A 17,144-nucleotide genomic window follows, 5' to 3' on the forward strand; every position below is an offset into this window, starting at 1 on the left:
TGTACAGACGACTCTGTACGTTACACGTCCATTTAAAAAAGAACTTCGGTGTAACTATTTCTATATTTTGTTTTTGGATATTAACTGTTAAAAGATTGGAATGAAATATTTAGAAACTGCTGAACTATTTATTATATTTACAAAAGAATTAAAATTAACAAAGTGAACGTTTACAAAGATACTGAAAGAATGCTTTCTGTACAACTTAAAACTAACTTAAATACATAAACAGACCTCCTGAAGGGAGAGAGGGTGGATAGGCTGTACCAAGCTAGTAATAATTAAGCAGTACAGATATTTTGACCCAAGGGGTCCGGCAAAAGTACCTGAAGGGCAATAAACTGAACAAAATAGGACTTCACAATTGCCTGAAACATATTGTTAACGTGGATGAAATATTTTTGTGAATTCCCACATAACTGTAGAATTAAAAATATATGTATATACAGTCAGGACTGAACAAATCAAGAAAAACTTATTACATTTTTACCAAATAATCAGCAAAGACAAAGTTTTACAAAAATTTTAAAAATAAATATTTCACGTTACAGGGGGCAATTTTGAATCTTACGCTATCTTTTTCCTTATGCCAGTGGCTGTGTTAATTGTTTGCAACAGCGTTTTATTTGCAAGAACCACATATTACTGCTACAAGGTTAAAAGTGAAATAGCTAGAATAAAGGATTCATCGAAAAGCTCTAAAGAAAAGAAGAAGCTGTTTCATGCAGATAAAGACAGGTAATTAATTTTTAATATACGTTTTTGTAATAATAATTCGTACAAGTAAATACCTACCACACATTAGGATATTTTTCAATGTCCTGGGCTGTGGCATTTTACGTTGATTTAAATAGGTTGCAGGACGATTGGTAGGAGGGAAAATAAAATGATAAAATCGATCGAATTTCGATTACGGGCTAGTTTCAAATTCCTTGAGATATTTTTAGTCCGATTTCAACTTAATTTTGAACCTAAATTTAGCAGGGTCAAATAAATCGCCGTTTTGAGTATTAACCTTTTGCATTCAAGAAGTATCATTAACTTAAAATAAGTGTAAACAAACTCAAAGAAAATATTTTTAATGATGTAACATTGTACGAAATTCATTCGAGTAAAGTATGAAATTTAAAGTTTCGTCTGGTGTGCTGCCTTAATTGAATTGAGTTTTTTGCTCGTGAAAAGTGCTTTAATCAGACAATTAAGTAATTAATTGCTAATATGCGTTCTTATGATGTGGCTTTTGCCTACTCCGTGAATTAGCGTATGCCACAACCATGTAATTAAATAATAATGATTAGTTTAACTGTCTGTTTACTGCTACCGACAGTATTCATTACAGTTCGAATGTTTTTATGTATCTAAGCTTTATAGTTTAATTTCTCAAGGGACTTTTCACCCGCAGCTTATCAGCGTATGTATATTAGAAAAAAGCAATAAGTGTAATTACCCTGATGAGGTTTCTGTTGATATTGGATAAACTAACTTGGTAATTATCTGACGTACAAAGTAGGTGTGTTAAATGGCTAAATAAAAAAACAAAAACAGAAATTCGCGCTTCAGTAATGTTCATTTTATTTTGCAATTGGGCTAACTCCTTAATTCGTTTAAACATTGTTAAAGGAAAAATTAGATGAAGTGGCTGATTTTAGGTATTTAGGAAGTCAGATAAGTCAGCACGGAAGGGGTAGTAAAGATATAAAGCAGAGGATAGTGCAGGGTAGAGTCGCCTTCAATAAAAAGAAGTAACTTCTATACTCGCGAACGGTTAATTTAGAAATTCGAAAAAGGTTGTTTAAGGTGTATGTTTGTACGGTGGCCGCGGCGGAAAAGAAAAGGTTAGAAAGCGTTCGAAATGTGGTGTTGAATGAATGATGAGGATACCGCCCTAGACAAAAATTTTCAGTCTCTCGTAGTCTTTCAGCGTCTCTGAGAGCGTCTCTCACAGTCTTTCACATCTCTCAGTTATTGCCTAGGTGTTTTTATGGATCTCTCACGTACATAACCCTCGGTGGCCAGTTACATATTAATGTTGGATTATTATCGATTAAGTAAGTAAATTGATGGGATTAGGTATATATCCCAGCGTAATTTATTTTTATTGCCTACATACTTTTATGATCAAACATCAATTGATCGCGATCGTTTTATCAATAAATAGCCCATAAAATTTACTGACAGCACAATAGAGTTGCTTTCTCAAAAAGTTTTGTAGCTGGGGAAGTAAGATACATCACCCAAAACGTTTACTCGCGTATGTGCTAAACTTTCGAGCAAATATTTATACATACACATATATTTATATATAACTCGGATAAATACATTAGCAACTTATAATAATGTTGCTAATAAATGAACTGTACTTACATACCTATGTAAATGTGGAGCTTTGTTTTGACAACGTAATTTATAAACAAAGTTTTCCAAATATTGTTAGATTCTTACATAGTTTTTCAATTTTATTTCATAAATAAAACACTTCTTGGTGGATATATTTATTGAAAAGTACACCATATTCGTTTTGAATCATCATTACTATCATCATAGGGTTTTCAGTTCTAAGACCGTTTGGATATGCACCTCCACTCTTGCCTATCCTGAGCTAATCTAAAAACCTAAAACTAAAACATTCCACATCCTTAATTATTTGCCAGCACTAATCTAGATCTACCTCTACGCCTTTCAACTCTTGTTTATGCTTCTAATAAGGTGTCCTACCAACTTATCTCTCCTATTTCTTAAAGACTTCNCTTTCTTGCTCCTGAGAATATAACAATTTCCATGGCAGTAGATGATTTAGGAATATGTCCACGAAAATAAAAAGCTAAGTAATTAATTTAATATTTTATTTTGCATTGATAGTTATTAACAATAAATTTTCAATAAAATACAATATAACAGTAAATGTTAGATAACCAATAGAATACAACAAATTTCTAGTAGGTACTTCAACGTACTATATATAATATATTAATTGTGTATAACATAGAAGTAAATAAAATAAAATAAAATTTTGAAGAATATAAAGTGTATAAACGTATCACAGTAGAAGTTTTAATCGAGCTGACAGAGTAATGCCACGCTCCTTTTAATCCAATGGGACGAAGGAAGTTCTGTTCCCAATAAAAATGGTAAGACGTAATTTGTGGAATGGCCTGTTGTTGAGAGGACTCCTCTCCTTTCGGATGTCTTGTAAAGTGGTGACTTATAGCGTCCCTTTTCGTTGTATTTGTCAACCGTGATCGGTTTCAACCAAATTATGGGCATAACGTCGTTCAAGATTTTCGGATACAGTTCCGCCAACATACATCTTTCCAAGTCCCACCTTGCGCCGTCGGTGAACAGGCCATAAACGAAAACGCCATCGGGAGGACTGTAGTTAATTTGTCGCACTTTAAGTACCTCAAAGTCGAAAGTTAGTTGATCAATGGGAATCGTGAATTTTCTGGCAAAATTTTGCTTTGCACCTGTCAGAAAGGCTTGAGTGAAAAAGAAACCGGACACCCAGAAGCTGGTAGGTTTTCCTTCTAGGAACCAGTAATTGAGAAAATTCAGCCTGTGTATCAAGTCCGCGACATAATCTGGAAGTGATTTTAAGCTGGGATACGAAGCCTTAGCCCACATTGCAGGTATTTTGCCAAGAATCAAAGACGACGCCAATGTATCTAGTTCAGGGGTCATCACCACTAACCCCTGTACTCCTTTATTTAGCGTTTGAAGACTTGTACGAATAATTCTTAATAATTTCTGGAAACGTTCCATCTCTTGTACCAGCACTGTATTCATCGATTCACTGTATACAACCGGGAATTTCTTTTTGGCCTCTTCGATATTGAAATCGGGGGGTAGTTTTGATATTATATCTTCAGTCAGCATGATCACCAGGGCATCTGTGTCTCCCCCGGCCGCTCCACCGCCTCCAATTACGGTTATGATCGAATTTAACAGATCGAAAGATACACTCAAATCTCTCGTAATTCCCGCATTTGAATGTAGTCCGACCACTTCGGGTGGATGTGCATTCGGTAATTTTTCAATATGCTCGACGAAATCATTGTAAGACAATTCCGAGGGTAATCCATAACAACTGCCGACGTTTGAGAACTGGTAGTTCTTCTTTTTAACGACATCCGGGTTGATAAAATCAGCAAGAATTGTTGTAATCAATCTACGATCCCAGTCGTCTGTAACTCGTCCGCCATAATTACATTCTCCAATCAGGTAACCGATTCCTTCATACGGATTGTCGGCGTATTCGTTAATAAATATTTGTAGTTGACGTACCGAAATGTCGAAGTCCGATTCGTTAAAACCGTATGGAATATTCCATCCCAAAGGTCCGAATAATCTCCTTTCTTGTACTACAGCATGGAAAAACGCAACACCATAGAGAAGTTTAACAAACGCGTACGATCTGAGGTAGCAGCCTTCGAAAAATTGTGGATCTTTAACCGGGTCGTTAATATATGATCTGTACAAGTTCTGTTTCAAGCCCTGGGGAGGTTCGTTTGTCATTTTTACTCCGTTTTGAAGAATAGAAGGTGGAAACTTGTCCGATGGATAGCTGGTAAGCCACAGACGAAAGGCATTATGCATTTTCAGTCCGTCAAACTCTTCCCATATCTTTTCAAGTGCCGGCATCCAAGATACGGCAAGGTGACAATTCTGCAAACAAACCCATGCTCCTTCCTCTTTAGCTGTGTCTATCATCTCAGAGGCAATCGGCCCCTGTCCTTGTCCTAAGGAAATCGATCGGAATCTATCACCGAAACCTTTTTGTTCTGCAAATTTAACAAGACTTGCCATTGGGTCAATACCAGCCGATAAAATAAACACCAGCGGTGTTACATTGCTGGCATCGCCGTACGATTTTGCAATATTAAAAGGCGGGGGTTTAACGAATTGTTCCCCGAGTTGCTCTTCGATAAATTTGTAAATCGCTGCCGTTATTTTGTCCGCTCTGAATAATCGTATGACTATTAATTTTTGAAATTCTGTCAATTTCATCTCCCACGGAGCCGGAAGTAATGCTTTATGCGGTTCTACCAAATCATAAAATTCTTTCCATTGGTGTGCACGTTCGACGAAAGACTGCCTGAAACCATGGAAAGCATGGAGCTCGCTTACTCGGCAAATTTCGTCCCACGATTTGTTACTGAGCCAGTCAGATTGAGGGTTCTTTAAAGGGTTATCGACGTTGATGCCGCCCGTCAAAAAGAACGAATAGTCTTTTTCGTCGAGATCGCCTTCGGAAATCATTATTGTAACGCAAAGTAAGAAAGAAAACATGAGCTTGTCCTTTTCAAACAATGACCGACAGACGTTGTTGTACAGATTATATAAAAATGCCGCTTTCAACTCTTCCAATCTTCTCTCGATTTTTTGAGATAGACCCTGAGAAGAAATCGACCTGACATAAATCGATATGAACCAAGCGAGAGAGTATTGATACATCGGATCAACATTTGGTAAGTCACAAATGCAGTAATAAAGATGACCGGAATAGTCGGCAACCGGTTTGTAAACAAGTCGAAATCCATCAATTTCAGCCTTTGTCTTTTCCGCTTTCGCTTGTTTCTCGATTATCTCGATTGACAGTTGTTTCGAATGATCCAACACTTGCACGGCAGTTTCGTCTTCTAAAATATCACCTTGACTTTCTGAGAGAGTTTTCAGGATTAAATCTTCAACTTCCTTTAACGTGGCCTTGTGGCTAGCACTTTGAACGATAAGAGCCTCTCTCTGATTTTGTAAATCGGGCCTCTCTTTGGCTACCACGATTCCCAACAGTTGATCTTGCAACCCGTCTAGGGTGAGAGCAAAATTTATAATCGTCACTCTGTTGAATACTTCTGGAAGGTAGTGGGGACTTCTTAATTTCGATGTTAGGTAAAGTCTAAATTTTTTATTGTACGGTATAACGTTTTCGCCCAACGCTATGACTTCCAGTCCGGCCTGTTTATACGTTTGTTTGTATAAAATTGGATCAAGAGAAGCTTCAAGGTCTTCTCCGACATTTTCAATCAAGCACGGATAGCCTTCTTGAACGCATTCTTCAATTATCTTCATACAACCGGGATCTGTTAGCTTTGTCACTCTCAAATCGTTTAATTTCTCTAACTTTTTAATCCACAGATTCGCTTGAGTTTGCGGATCAATTAATAATGACCATCTCTTCGATGAATCCTGAATGATGGCATTTTCTGTCGAAAACGAGTCACGCGGCAAGCCAGCTATGTACCAATCTTGGGTCTTTATTTCGGATCCAAGTATAGCTTCGAATTCGTATTTTGGCGAACACGGTATTTTCAGTTCGTTCACTAATGCTACCCATTCACTGACAGCATCTTGTCGATAAGAAGAAGTGAAAAATGCCAAATAAGCAATGACGCCGGACGATATCAATATATCTCCGGCTACACAATCGTATTGTATTTGAAGATTACTAGCCGCCAACGTCCACCTCGATTTTTCGCCACCCAAACCGCCGATCAGCTTTTTGGCACGATATAATTTGTCGGAACAGAGATTAACGTTTGCTTGTAGCGCAGCTTGCTTCTCTTGAGCTTCAACTAGTTTTTCTTGCAGATCAGCCAGTCTGGCTTCTAATTTTCTAACCATTTCCTTTTTTTCTCTTAGGATGGCCATGGTTGCCGCAAATTCGGCTTCTGCCGCTTCCAATTTCGCCCTTTTAGGAGCTACTTCTTTTATGACTTTATCGTACAAATCCATGGCAATAATCCACTTGCATAAGCCTTCTGCTGCACTCGAAGCTTTAGCGACGACGTTCGGTTTGAAGTCCTTGAGAGGTAAATATTCTTTTCTGATTTTCGTCATTATTTCGGGTTTGATATGGTCCTTATCGAAATCTTTTAGAGCTTGGAGGAAGTTCATGTCGCCCAACATCCTTACGCTTGGACGCCAATAGTCCAGCATCATTCTTCCGGTTGATGGGTCAGGAACTCTGTCCGGTTTTATGTCTTTAATAACGCACACAGCGGCCAGGACGAGTTTTACTGGTTCCGGGGGATTCTTCATAGATTTAACGAGTGTAATGTCGGCGGGCTTCAGAGTGTCTAAAGCTGCTAGAGCATCTTCCAAGACTGGTAACGCTAGAGCCAGATCAGCCTCGCACTCCTTCTTGAGAGCTTGAGCAGCTGCGGCTTGCTTGTTCGCTACCGCTTCGTCTTGTTTGACCACAGCGGACGCTGCTTCTACATCTTTCGCTTCCTTCTCTATTTGCTTCGTCATTTCGATAGCCTTTTTATTCATACTTTCCAATTGGGGCCGAAATTCTTCTAAATTTTGTTGCATTGCTGCAATTTGTTCGGCGGCAAAGTCTAATTTGTTTAATCCACCCAGATATCTCATTTTGGCCTTCATTAGATCCTTTTGTCTGACGTTCGACAAGAACGTATAGGTTTTTATAAGTTCTAAATACGAAGCAGACGTAATGTAACTTTTTCGGGAAGTGTCGACGAAAAATTTCGCACTAATCTGTCTGGCTTTTATGTGAAACGATTTGCATGCTGTGATGGCCGATACTTTCACTTCGGCGGGAACGTTTACGTCTTCCAACCAGCTTTTGCCGACCATCTCGAGGGCATTTTCCGGCCAATCTTCGAACCAATCGATTGTGCAGCAGTTGATTAACGAGGGGTATAATCTAAGCCTGGTTCGGAAAGACGAGCCTATAGGACTGAAGCACAATATGATGTGCAGTTTTTCGCGGCATCTTTTGGTGAAGAATGAAAAGATCTTTAGAGCACTGATGTCCAGTTTTTTGTTGCCGCCTTGGGCAGCTAGCCTGACCATTTCCACAATTTCTTGCCTTTCGTCAATTGCCCAAATATTGGGCACCTCTCCGGAGTTTAACAAGCAATCTATATCTTGAAGAAATCCTTCTTCTTTTATTTGCGCTTCGGTAAATAAGAATACGGTGGGTCTATTTTTCCCGCCAGATTCTTTTAAAATTCTTTTAATGTCGTCTCTCCAATCGTTCATCCCGTAATTTTTGGTTATTTCTGGTTGCACGAAAAAGTATCCGTATATCTCAGCCGTCAATTTAGTTAGGGACTGTCGACCAGAACCGCTAACTCCGACAAGAAGGGCACTTCCAGTTGGCATAGATACCACGCGGCATATCCTAGATAAGTGCTCCAGTGCATATCGGAACAGGACAATGTCCATTTTGGTTTTATGCACAGCGTTGTATTCGAGTAAGCACGTGTTACAAACGTCTTCATAAACCGAAAAATTCATCACTTCTTCGTATCTAGCATCATCCTCGGAAGCATCTTTGTCCAAATAAGTTCCGAATAAAAACCCGTTGAGAGTCTCTTCCGTTATCTTCCCCTCGGAATTCTTTTCGAAGTAATCGAAGAGTGTGTCGAAATTTTCTTTGAAGAATGTAGTCGACGAAGATCTAACCTTTTCATAAACCCATTCTTTGTCTCTTTTGTCTATCAGTCTATCGTAGTATACTCTGAGGATTTCGTGAATCCATATTCGACTGAAAATCCGTCTGTCGTCGGCTGACTCTTTTCTTAACATGCCGACACCAAAGATAACTCGAGAAAAGTCTCTCAGATTGAAGACGTAATGACTTTTTGCCGGTGTTGGTCTCAAATTCAGAAATGCTGCCTTATAGAAGTCGATCGTTGCATTTACAACTTGATTTACGGCCAAAACAACGTCGCTTGGAAATCCGTTCTTCTTCAGTGCCAACAACAGAATGTTCGAATAGATCTTTATCATGGTTTCCTCGCTAAATTCGTTAATAGAGAATATCGTGAAGTGTCTCAAAAATCGCTGATACACGTCTTGTCTGCTACCTCCGGGAGGTCCCATCGCAGCAACGAACTGAATATCAACCAAATATAAAGCACTTGTATCTTTCAAGTCGTACCAATTTTGATGGTCGAAGAACTGCCTGAGAAGTTCGATTGGAGGCTGTGCTCCATAAATTTCTTTAACGGGCATGTTCATGTCGTCAATTAAAAGTACAGCAGTCTTCCCTTTGGGCGGCCCGTAGGTTCCCCTTTTGCGTTTGTACAATTTCGAAATGATTAGGTCTTGAGTTTGATTGGCACTAATTTTTGTAGTGAACGAAATAAACGCCGGTTCGTATTTTTCTATGTCCAGCCTGTTCATTAGCAAATCTTGCATGTATATACTTTTTCCAGTACCCGTCGGCCCGATGAGGAGGACACGATAGTTATTTTTGATGTGCATTTCGATCATATTCATGTATTTAAGAGTGTCAACGGTGGGGATGAGCGCACGCTGGACGTTCGCCTCTTCTTCTACTTTCATCGACTTTGCAATTTCAGGATAATATTTCCATGTACCTTTTCCTCTGTAAACGAACATGTAATCAAAGAGAATGCCTTCTCCGGGGAAGGTTACTTCTATTTTTGATAAACTTTCCGGTGGCGGGTATTGGGGGTTGATGCCCTTCCACAAAGTTCTGTAGAATTCGTCAAATTTTAGTCTCGAATCTGTATCCAACACTGAACCTAATCCCCAGACACCAGCGATTAGAAAAGTGGCTTGTATCCATTGATCTAGATACTTTGCATCCTCTTCTTTCTTTGTACTACTTTTTATAGCGTCGTCAACAATCATTTCGACAATTTGCATTGTACATCTCACTAAATTGATTTCCCCTCCATTACATAACTGTTTGCAAAATTTACGTATAAACTCCAGACAGGGGTTGACGATCCAGTTTAATATTGCCGATATCATGGCACACATTTCTTCACTTGCCCATTCCGGATTCAGAGTTGGTAACCACGAATCAGCGAACGGTCGCCAACCAAGCGTCGAGGGTTCAATGTAAATCATTCCACAGCGAGATACCTTGATTAAAAATACCAATCAGAATTACTGTTTAGCTCTACTAATACGATAAATAATACACCTATTTTGGTGCACATATCTTACCGTTGCTGGACTAGCCTGAGCGAGGTCCATAACTTCGAATATCATGGACATCGCGTTCGTCATAGCCATGACTTCTCCGGACATCAAGCAGAGCTTTTTGTTATCGTCAAGTACTGTGTTCATGTTTTCTATCCAAACGGCATCTACTGGGCCATCGAAAATGATCCATTTCCTGTCTGGCGTATCTTCGGTGACAAAATTTCGGAAACACGTAGCTACAACTCCGTCGTACCACTCGTAAGATACAGGGTCAAACTGCCCATACAACTGTCCCATTGTTATCGATTTCGGATTGATAAATTGATACTTGGTCTTCTCGTATTTCTCGCCCATTTTACAAAGAAGCGTCATACCTTCCGCTAGAACCTTCAGCGTACACGTTTTTCCCCCAAGAGGTTCTCCGACAAGCATAAACCCATGTCTGACAATCATCATTTCGAATGTTTGTATAATTTTAGTAAGAAACGACTCAGTAGGCTGTAGGTTTCGTTTCTTGCAAGATTCTTTCATTGCTTTGAGGAATACCCTGTAGTCAGCTTGAGGTAGTACAACTCCAGGAAATAAATCAGATATGATTCCATCAAAAAGAGGAAGGTCGTGGCTTAAAAATTTCGGCAAATTCACGTCCAGGATGGACCTCAAGAGAAGTATATCTTCATTTTCATTCGGATATTTTCTTTTGTTATTTCCACAGGCTGAAAGGACCGATTTGACAGCTCTCATTCCGTAGTCGTAATGATTTTGGGATGACAACTGCTCAGAGCAAAGTCTGTAGACTGTGACAATCTTTACAGAGAGTACTCGGGCATGTTCGAAACCGTAAGAGTACAAGGATATTTCTCCAATCATTGCGTAATCAGGCACCATCATGGCAACCGTTCGAAATAGCACCTTCAGATTATCTGGTAATTCAGATCTACCAGCGTAACCGGGATTCATGGTTATGCAAACGTAGACTGCGGGATTCAGAGTCAGTTCTGTGCCTTCAAAATTAAATTTGGTTACGGCAGCTCTCACTGCCAGTACGATGCATAATATTTGCTGAGCGACTACAGAAAGTACTTCAATTTCGATTCTATTGAACTCGTCGAAGCAAGCCNGACAGGAATAAAGCTTCATTAAAACTAATTAAAAAAGAACTTTTAGTTTACTTAAATCTTTGTTTGCTATATTCAGAGGCTATTAATATATTTAATTACTATAGCAATTTGTTACTGGCTGTTAGGTGTAACAATAAATATGTTTTTAAAAGCAAAAAATAAAATACTTTTTATGCTTAGTACTTTTTTTATAACCTACTAGTAGAGAAATACTTTATGTAAAGCCTGAAAAGGTGGCAACCCTAATAGCTATTCACACACGTCAACCAGAGAAACCTTTTCTCTACAACCTAGTCTAAACCCTCGGTGCGTATATAGCGGGTGAAGATACCAGCTCCATTAAATGACTTCAGAAACGCTAGTATTACAAACAAATACGTAAAAAAATTATTACCCATATAGTGATTATACATTTTTACCATGACCAACAGGCGGGATGTTAATTTTACCATGAATTGTTTCAGGTCAATGAGGGTACAAGGAATAGGACAACGTCAAAGAGAACTAAAGCGTTTTCTACATTATAATGTTTTTGGTTGGTCCTTTCCACTGCTTGTAACGGTTTTTGCAGTTTGCGCGCAAAAATATGAATTTCTTCCTGAAAAATGGACCCCAGATGTTGGAAAATACAACTGTTTTTTCAGTATAAGTAAGTATCGGTTTATTTTTCTGTTAGCCATTTATTGCGTTACTTAATACTTTTATTATTTATGCATTTTGATTGTTTTCGATATCACGTTTATAACGTAAATAAACTGTTATTATGTATTTTTAAAAAAAATCGTTTTCGAAATAATCATGTACAGACGACTCTGTACGTTACACGTCCATTTAAAAAAGAACTTCGGTGTAACTATTTCTATATTTTGTTTTTGGATATTAACCGTTAAAAGATTGGAATGAAATATTTAGAAACTGCTAAACTATTTATTATNTGGCTAGATCCTTGGTCGTTTCGGTTTTGCCCGTTCCAGCAGGACCTTCTGGAGCACCGTTCAAATGTAAATAATAAGCACCGATCAGTGTTCTGTAACATCTGTCGGTCAGTGGAGTTATTACGAGTCTGTCAGAGTTTCCAAGATATTCGTAGGCATAATCGACAGTCGCATTGATCATCTGGACAAAACAGCCTTCTACCCAGTAATACCGTAATTGGGCGAGCCATTTAAAGTCAGATATCTTCGTCACATCGTTATCTACAAGTTCCTGTACGACGTCTTTCGCATGGACGTCGATTACAATTAAGGCCTTTATTGTTATTCGTTCTAAATTTGTGAGAGACGGTTCTCGTATTAAGCTTACTGTTTCCAAAAGTTCAATGTTGAGTGCTTCCGTAAAAAGTTGCGTAGGTCTTCTAGATTCCATCTGTAAACACCGTGTGACGTTTGCAGTCCAGTAAACTTGAGACACACACAACACCACTTGGCCTGGCCATCTTCTCATCCACGTCGTTCGAGCATTATCTTTAAAGTCGTCGTAGCTGACTGCAATTTCGTGACGAACAGCGTTTATCATCTGTTCTTCTACTTTAATCAACCATTTCTCCACGCTACCTCGGGCTTCTTTTGTGTCGATAGTTTCCATAAATTTAATATATTCACCTTCGCCGCTATACATCCCGTGGACCACAAGCTCTTCGTCGAACTGCAGCTTATTAATTGCCTCAAAACATTTACGTAAGTGCGGTTGGACGCGAAGTGGATCTTTGGTTTCGGATAGTATTTCTAACATTTCGTCGTTTGACAAGAAGAAGAACCTCGAAAAGAACAAACGTTTCTTTTCCAGATATCTGGCGACGCCTTCGTTGATCTTCTCGAGCTGTTTTGTACAGCGTTGTAAATTTTCGTACAGACCCTTGGAACCGGCTGTTTCGATAACTCTGGGATCGCGTTTGACGACGCCCATGTATTTTTTATATGTTGTATCGACGTCCTTAAATAATGCCCCTTCTTCGGGCATTTGATTGAGGATGTCAGGTGAGGAGAAAATTGGAAGCAGATACAGCCATTGTGCTTGAACTTTTCCCCATTCGTCTAGTGTAACGTTTATCCGTGTTATCTTTTCATACCACGCAATAACTCTTGTTTCGTAAGGCTTTACAAATATGGAACCTTTCATCGTTAATGTCTTCAAAATATGGTCGTCCAACACTGCCTGGATGTCGTCCAATTGTGTTAAAATCGAGATGCCAGTATCTTTGTATTCGCTAGTTTTGAATTTTAAATCTTCCCATTCTGCTTGCATTTTGATTAAAGTGTCCAAAAGTTGCTTCTCCTTGATAGCAGCGATGCTAATAACCTCCAGATCGTCTATTTTATCGATTAGACCCATCTTGATATATTTCCTAAGGGTTGTGCCATAGTTTGGTGTGATATCTCTTTCCATAACTTCGGACATTTCGTCCCAATGTCGTGGTAACAAAGCATCATTACAGACAATGCTCATTATGTTCATAACAGGATAGAATTCCTTTATTTTTTGCAAGGCTCTTTGTGTTAACTTCAGTGGTGCAGGTAAATTCAGGATGTCGGGTTCATCAACCCCGCCGCTAAATTGTATGGGAGGGTTTTCTTGAGGTTGACGAAGCATGTTCTTGTACCACTTTTGAAACTTTTGAATTTCTTTGTAAAGTTCATCTAGAAACTGTTCGGAATCGTAAAAGTCCAAATAATCGAAAGGTCCGTCAAACCAAATTTCGGTTCTCCGGTCAAATTCTGCACAAAGTTCGACCAAACGGAAAAATGGAAAAAGAAAGCTTTTTACGTAATCCAATTCGACAAACGTTGTCTGAGTAAGTTGGAATAACTGTTCCTCTTTGTTTATCCAGTTGGCTACTTTCGAGAAGAATTTGATATAGACCATGAGCGATTCCAAATGGACCAGGTAGTCTCTAGCATTATCGGCATCGTCCATTTCATCAACAATTTTCAAAAGTGGATAGTAATCGTCGAGTTGAATGAACAACTGTTCGATGGTCTTTTGTAGTCTTTCTTCAAATTCAAACCGGATACGTTCACACATCGCAGAATTTTCTTCCAAAATAGGTTTAATATTCTCAACCCAGTTGTACGTTCTCGAATTTAATCCAATATGTTGCAGAGTGAGCGTTGTCATATTCATAAGCCGCACGTTAAATTTGAGGGAAACGTTAATTCTGTCCTTTAATGATGTCAAAAGAACGGTCGAAGCCCAAATCATATACTTGTTCAACTCCATCAGTTCTTCCGTCGTCTTGGGAACCTTAAGCGATTTTATCTTTAAAGCTTCGAATTCGCTGCAAATATTTCTGTTTTCGCTTATATGAAGCGCTATTAAATAATCAATCTTCTTTCTGTTAACGTGCGTTATATCTGACACGACGCCAGTTATAAACTCGGTATTGTTTAGCAAGCCCATCGGGAAGTACTCGCGATAGACCATGCTGTTCGCCTTGTCAGCATAGCTGTTGAGATCTTCAATTTCTTTGGCAATATCTTGAAACGACTCCTCGTCAAAACTGGCTATCGAATCTGAAAAACTCTGAGTCTCAGATCCCGCTTCGAGAGAGCATATTGCGTCAAATTGCTCGCGAAGATTGTTGACGTACTCCAGAAGGGGTGTAAACAACGCCTTCAAACCCCTGTACAGCTTCCTCTTATACAAATCAATCACTTCCTTGTTGATAGATACAGGTATAAATGTCTTATCCATCTCCTTGAGAAACGCGTTCTCCAAAACAAGAAGTGAATCTGACGCTGTTGGTATTAGATCGATTACACTGCAGTACAATTTAAAGACTTCATCGAGCGATGGATAAAGGATCGGTTGCTTATCGTACATAAGTTTGAAAGTTAACAGTGGTGTTGTAAATTTCCAAGTTAATTTGTTCACAAACGAGTCCATGGTTCGTTCCGATAACAGCCTAAGTTGCACTGATAACAGGGCCGATGCTGACTTTAAATAGGGTATTATCTGCTCCTTCTCGACGATGGCTTCTTTACCACATATATCAACCACGTTTGCATAAAATCCCCTGACGAACAACGTCGCTCGTTCGATGTCAAACTCCAAGTTGGCATTAACTTTCGAAAATATCAGATAATGATCACGATAACCCTTTAAAGGCATTAGGGTTTCAGGTAAATTCGTCACACAAAAATCAAGAAGGTGTCTTATCAACGGTTTCGGAAGTGTCAAATGAAGTTTCATTTCGTTGCGTGCCCACAAAAACGATGCATAACGATCGGTCTTGCCTTTGTACTTGTACGGGTATATAATGACCCGTTGCTCATTGGGATCCGTTGGTATAACTTGCAAGTTCATACCTGCCAGGTGTGTACCTTGTAGATACTCGTTGTTTATTTCTTCCCAAAGGTCATTGTAAAGTTCTTGATAAACTTCATCCAATCCATTCACTTGTAGCCTCGCAATAATCGTTCGTTTCAAATACTTGGACATTCCAGTTGTGAAAATATTTCCTGCAAAATGTCGTAATCCTTCCCATCCTTCATCATGTTGCTTCCGTTTTATCTTTGGATACTCCAATTCGATAACGGTTTGGGCCTCACGTATGTATAAATCATTCAGATTATTCATAAAGAAGTCCACTACCAGCTTGTGCTTGTGTTGGGGTATGTCCAGGCTTTCAATCAGGTCATCGGTTATTTTTTTCAAATTAAAATCTTTAATATTCGGTTTAAATTCACCAATAGTAAACGTTTTGCTATATTTCTTGCATTCTTCCCGCTTTTCTGCCATTTTTCTCGACGAGAAAGCGAAAACACGCGCGTTCGCGAAACTGGAACTACGGTAACTAATAAACATATAAACAAACCGTTGCTACGATTCAGAAGTTCCTAGCAACGTACGGTATATTGATTTTTTCGATAATTTTCCGAGAAAAACTAGTTGCCCAACGCTGTTTTGAAGTGCATACGCGTTAAAGTCGCGAATGTGGAAAAATCTGGGAAAATATGGGCAAGAGGGAAAAACCATAAAATTAGAAAATTGGAAATAAGTTCGTTTAGTGTTCTAGGCTTAATTAACGGAAAAAGTTGTGGCAAAAATTGCAATTTAACTCGTAGAAAATGTGGGTAAATTTTTTCAAAGACTAAATCATGAAAAAAATGAATTTTTGCCAAAAATCATTAAATTGCATTAGACGTAAAAGTATTCTACGATACTTTTGGAAGTGGAATAGGTAATCAGTTTGTGAAAACGATTTAATTAATACTGTTATTTTTTGATGCAAGTTTTGTAGAGAATTTTTGAAGACGCGATATTTAAATGTAGGATAGTTAATATTAAAGCCATTAAAAGATACAATAACAAGACGGAAGATTACTCATTTTTTATCAATAAAAGTCTGCTGTGACATTATTATTTCAGAGAAACGTGCGATAAAGTTTTTTTAACGACATATATCAGGTCGGTTATAGGAAACGAAAGTAGGTAGAAGAAATCGATAATAAGTAATTCTCAAAAAAAGGAAATGTTAGCTACACATAAAGTAAATATATTCCTTTAAAATTGTAGATGATTACAACTCTACATGAAAGAATTTTAAGGTAGTTTTGGAAGTGAAAACATTTTTTTGTCAATCTAAAAGAAGCTTCAAGAAACATTTTTATTTGAATTTAAATATATTTAAATGCTTTTTGAAAGAAACTATTTTTTTGTCAACGAGATGGAAGGGAAGATGTGAAAACTTAAGGATTTACTTTCGAGACTTTAACAGAAAGTTGTTTAAATGTAAATTATTATTTTTTGGTCAATATAAGTTGTAGCTTAAATTACCAAAATTCTCATCAATTTGAAATATTCTTGGGCAAGAATTAGGTGAAGCGTTGGAAGACTTTCTATAACAAATATGTAAAAGCAGAGAATATGTAACGAATTCAAAATAATAAGCAATTTAAAGTACCTATAGCATTTTTTGTGATTGTCAAGTGAATTTTTGAGTAGTTAAGAACTTATTAGATTAGATTGGAATTAATTTTTATTAAATTGAACAGTTCAGAAAGTAAATATAAATAAATTAACGGCTTATACTTCAACAACAGACCTCAATTCCTTTTCAACTGTAGATATGTAGGAATGAATCTAGATGAATACAAGTTT

General features: G+C 38.1%; 2 protein-coding genes across 4 annotated transcripts in view; both read right to left on the reverse strand.

Annotated features, from left to right (window-relative positions):
* The window catches only part of LOC108738210, an 89,913-nt gene that overhangs the window by 17,375 nt on the left and 55,394 nt on the right, over positions 1 to 17,144 (reverse strand). The gene's annotated exons all lie outside the window — the stretch shown is intronic.
* Positions 3,004 to 15,991, reverse strand: LOC108738178 (dynein heavy chain 12, axonemal). The gene is given in 4 exon segments (XM_025979083.1): positions 3,004 to 9,861; positions 9,946 to 11,095; positions 11,145 to 11,163; positions 11,930 to 15,991. Coding segments are annotated over 4 exon segments (11,898 nt in total). The 5' UTR covers positions 15,849 to 15,991; the 3' UTR covers positions 3,004 to 3,051.

This window comes from Agrilus planipennis, unplaced genomic scaffold (assembly GCF_000699045.2).
Source record: "Agrilus planipennis isolate EAB-ADULT unplaced genomic scaffold, Apla_2.0 scaffold88, whole genome shotgun sequence".
In the NCBI taxonomy this organism is placed as follows: domain Eukaryota; kingdom Metazoa; phylum Arthropoda; class Insecta; order Coleoptera; family Buprestidae; genus Agrilus; species Agrilus planipennis.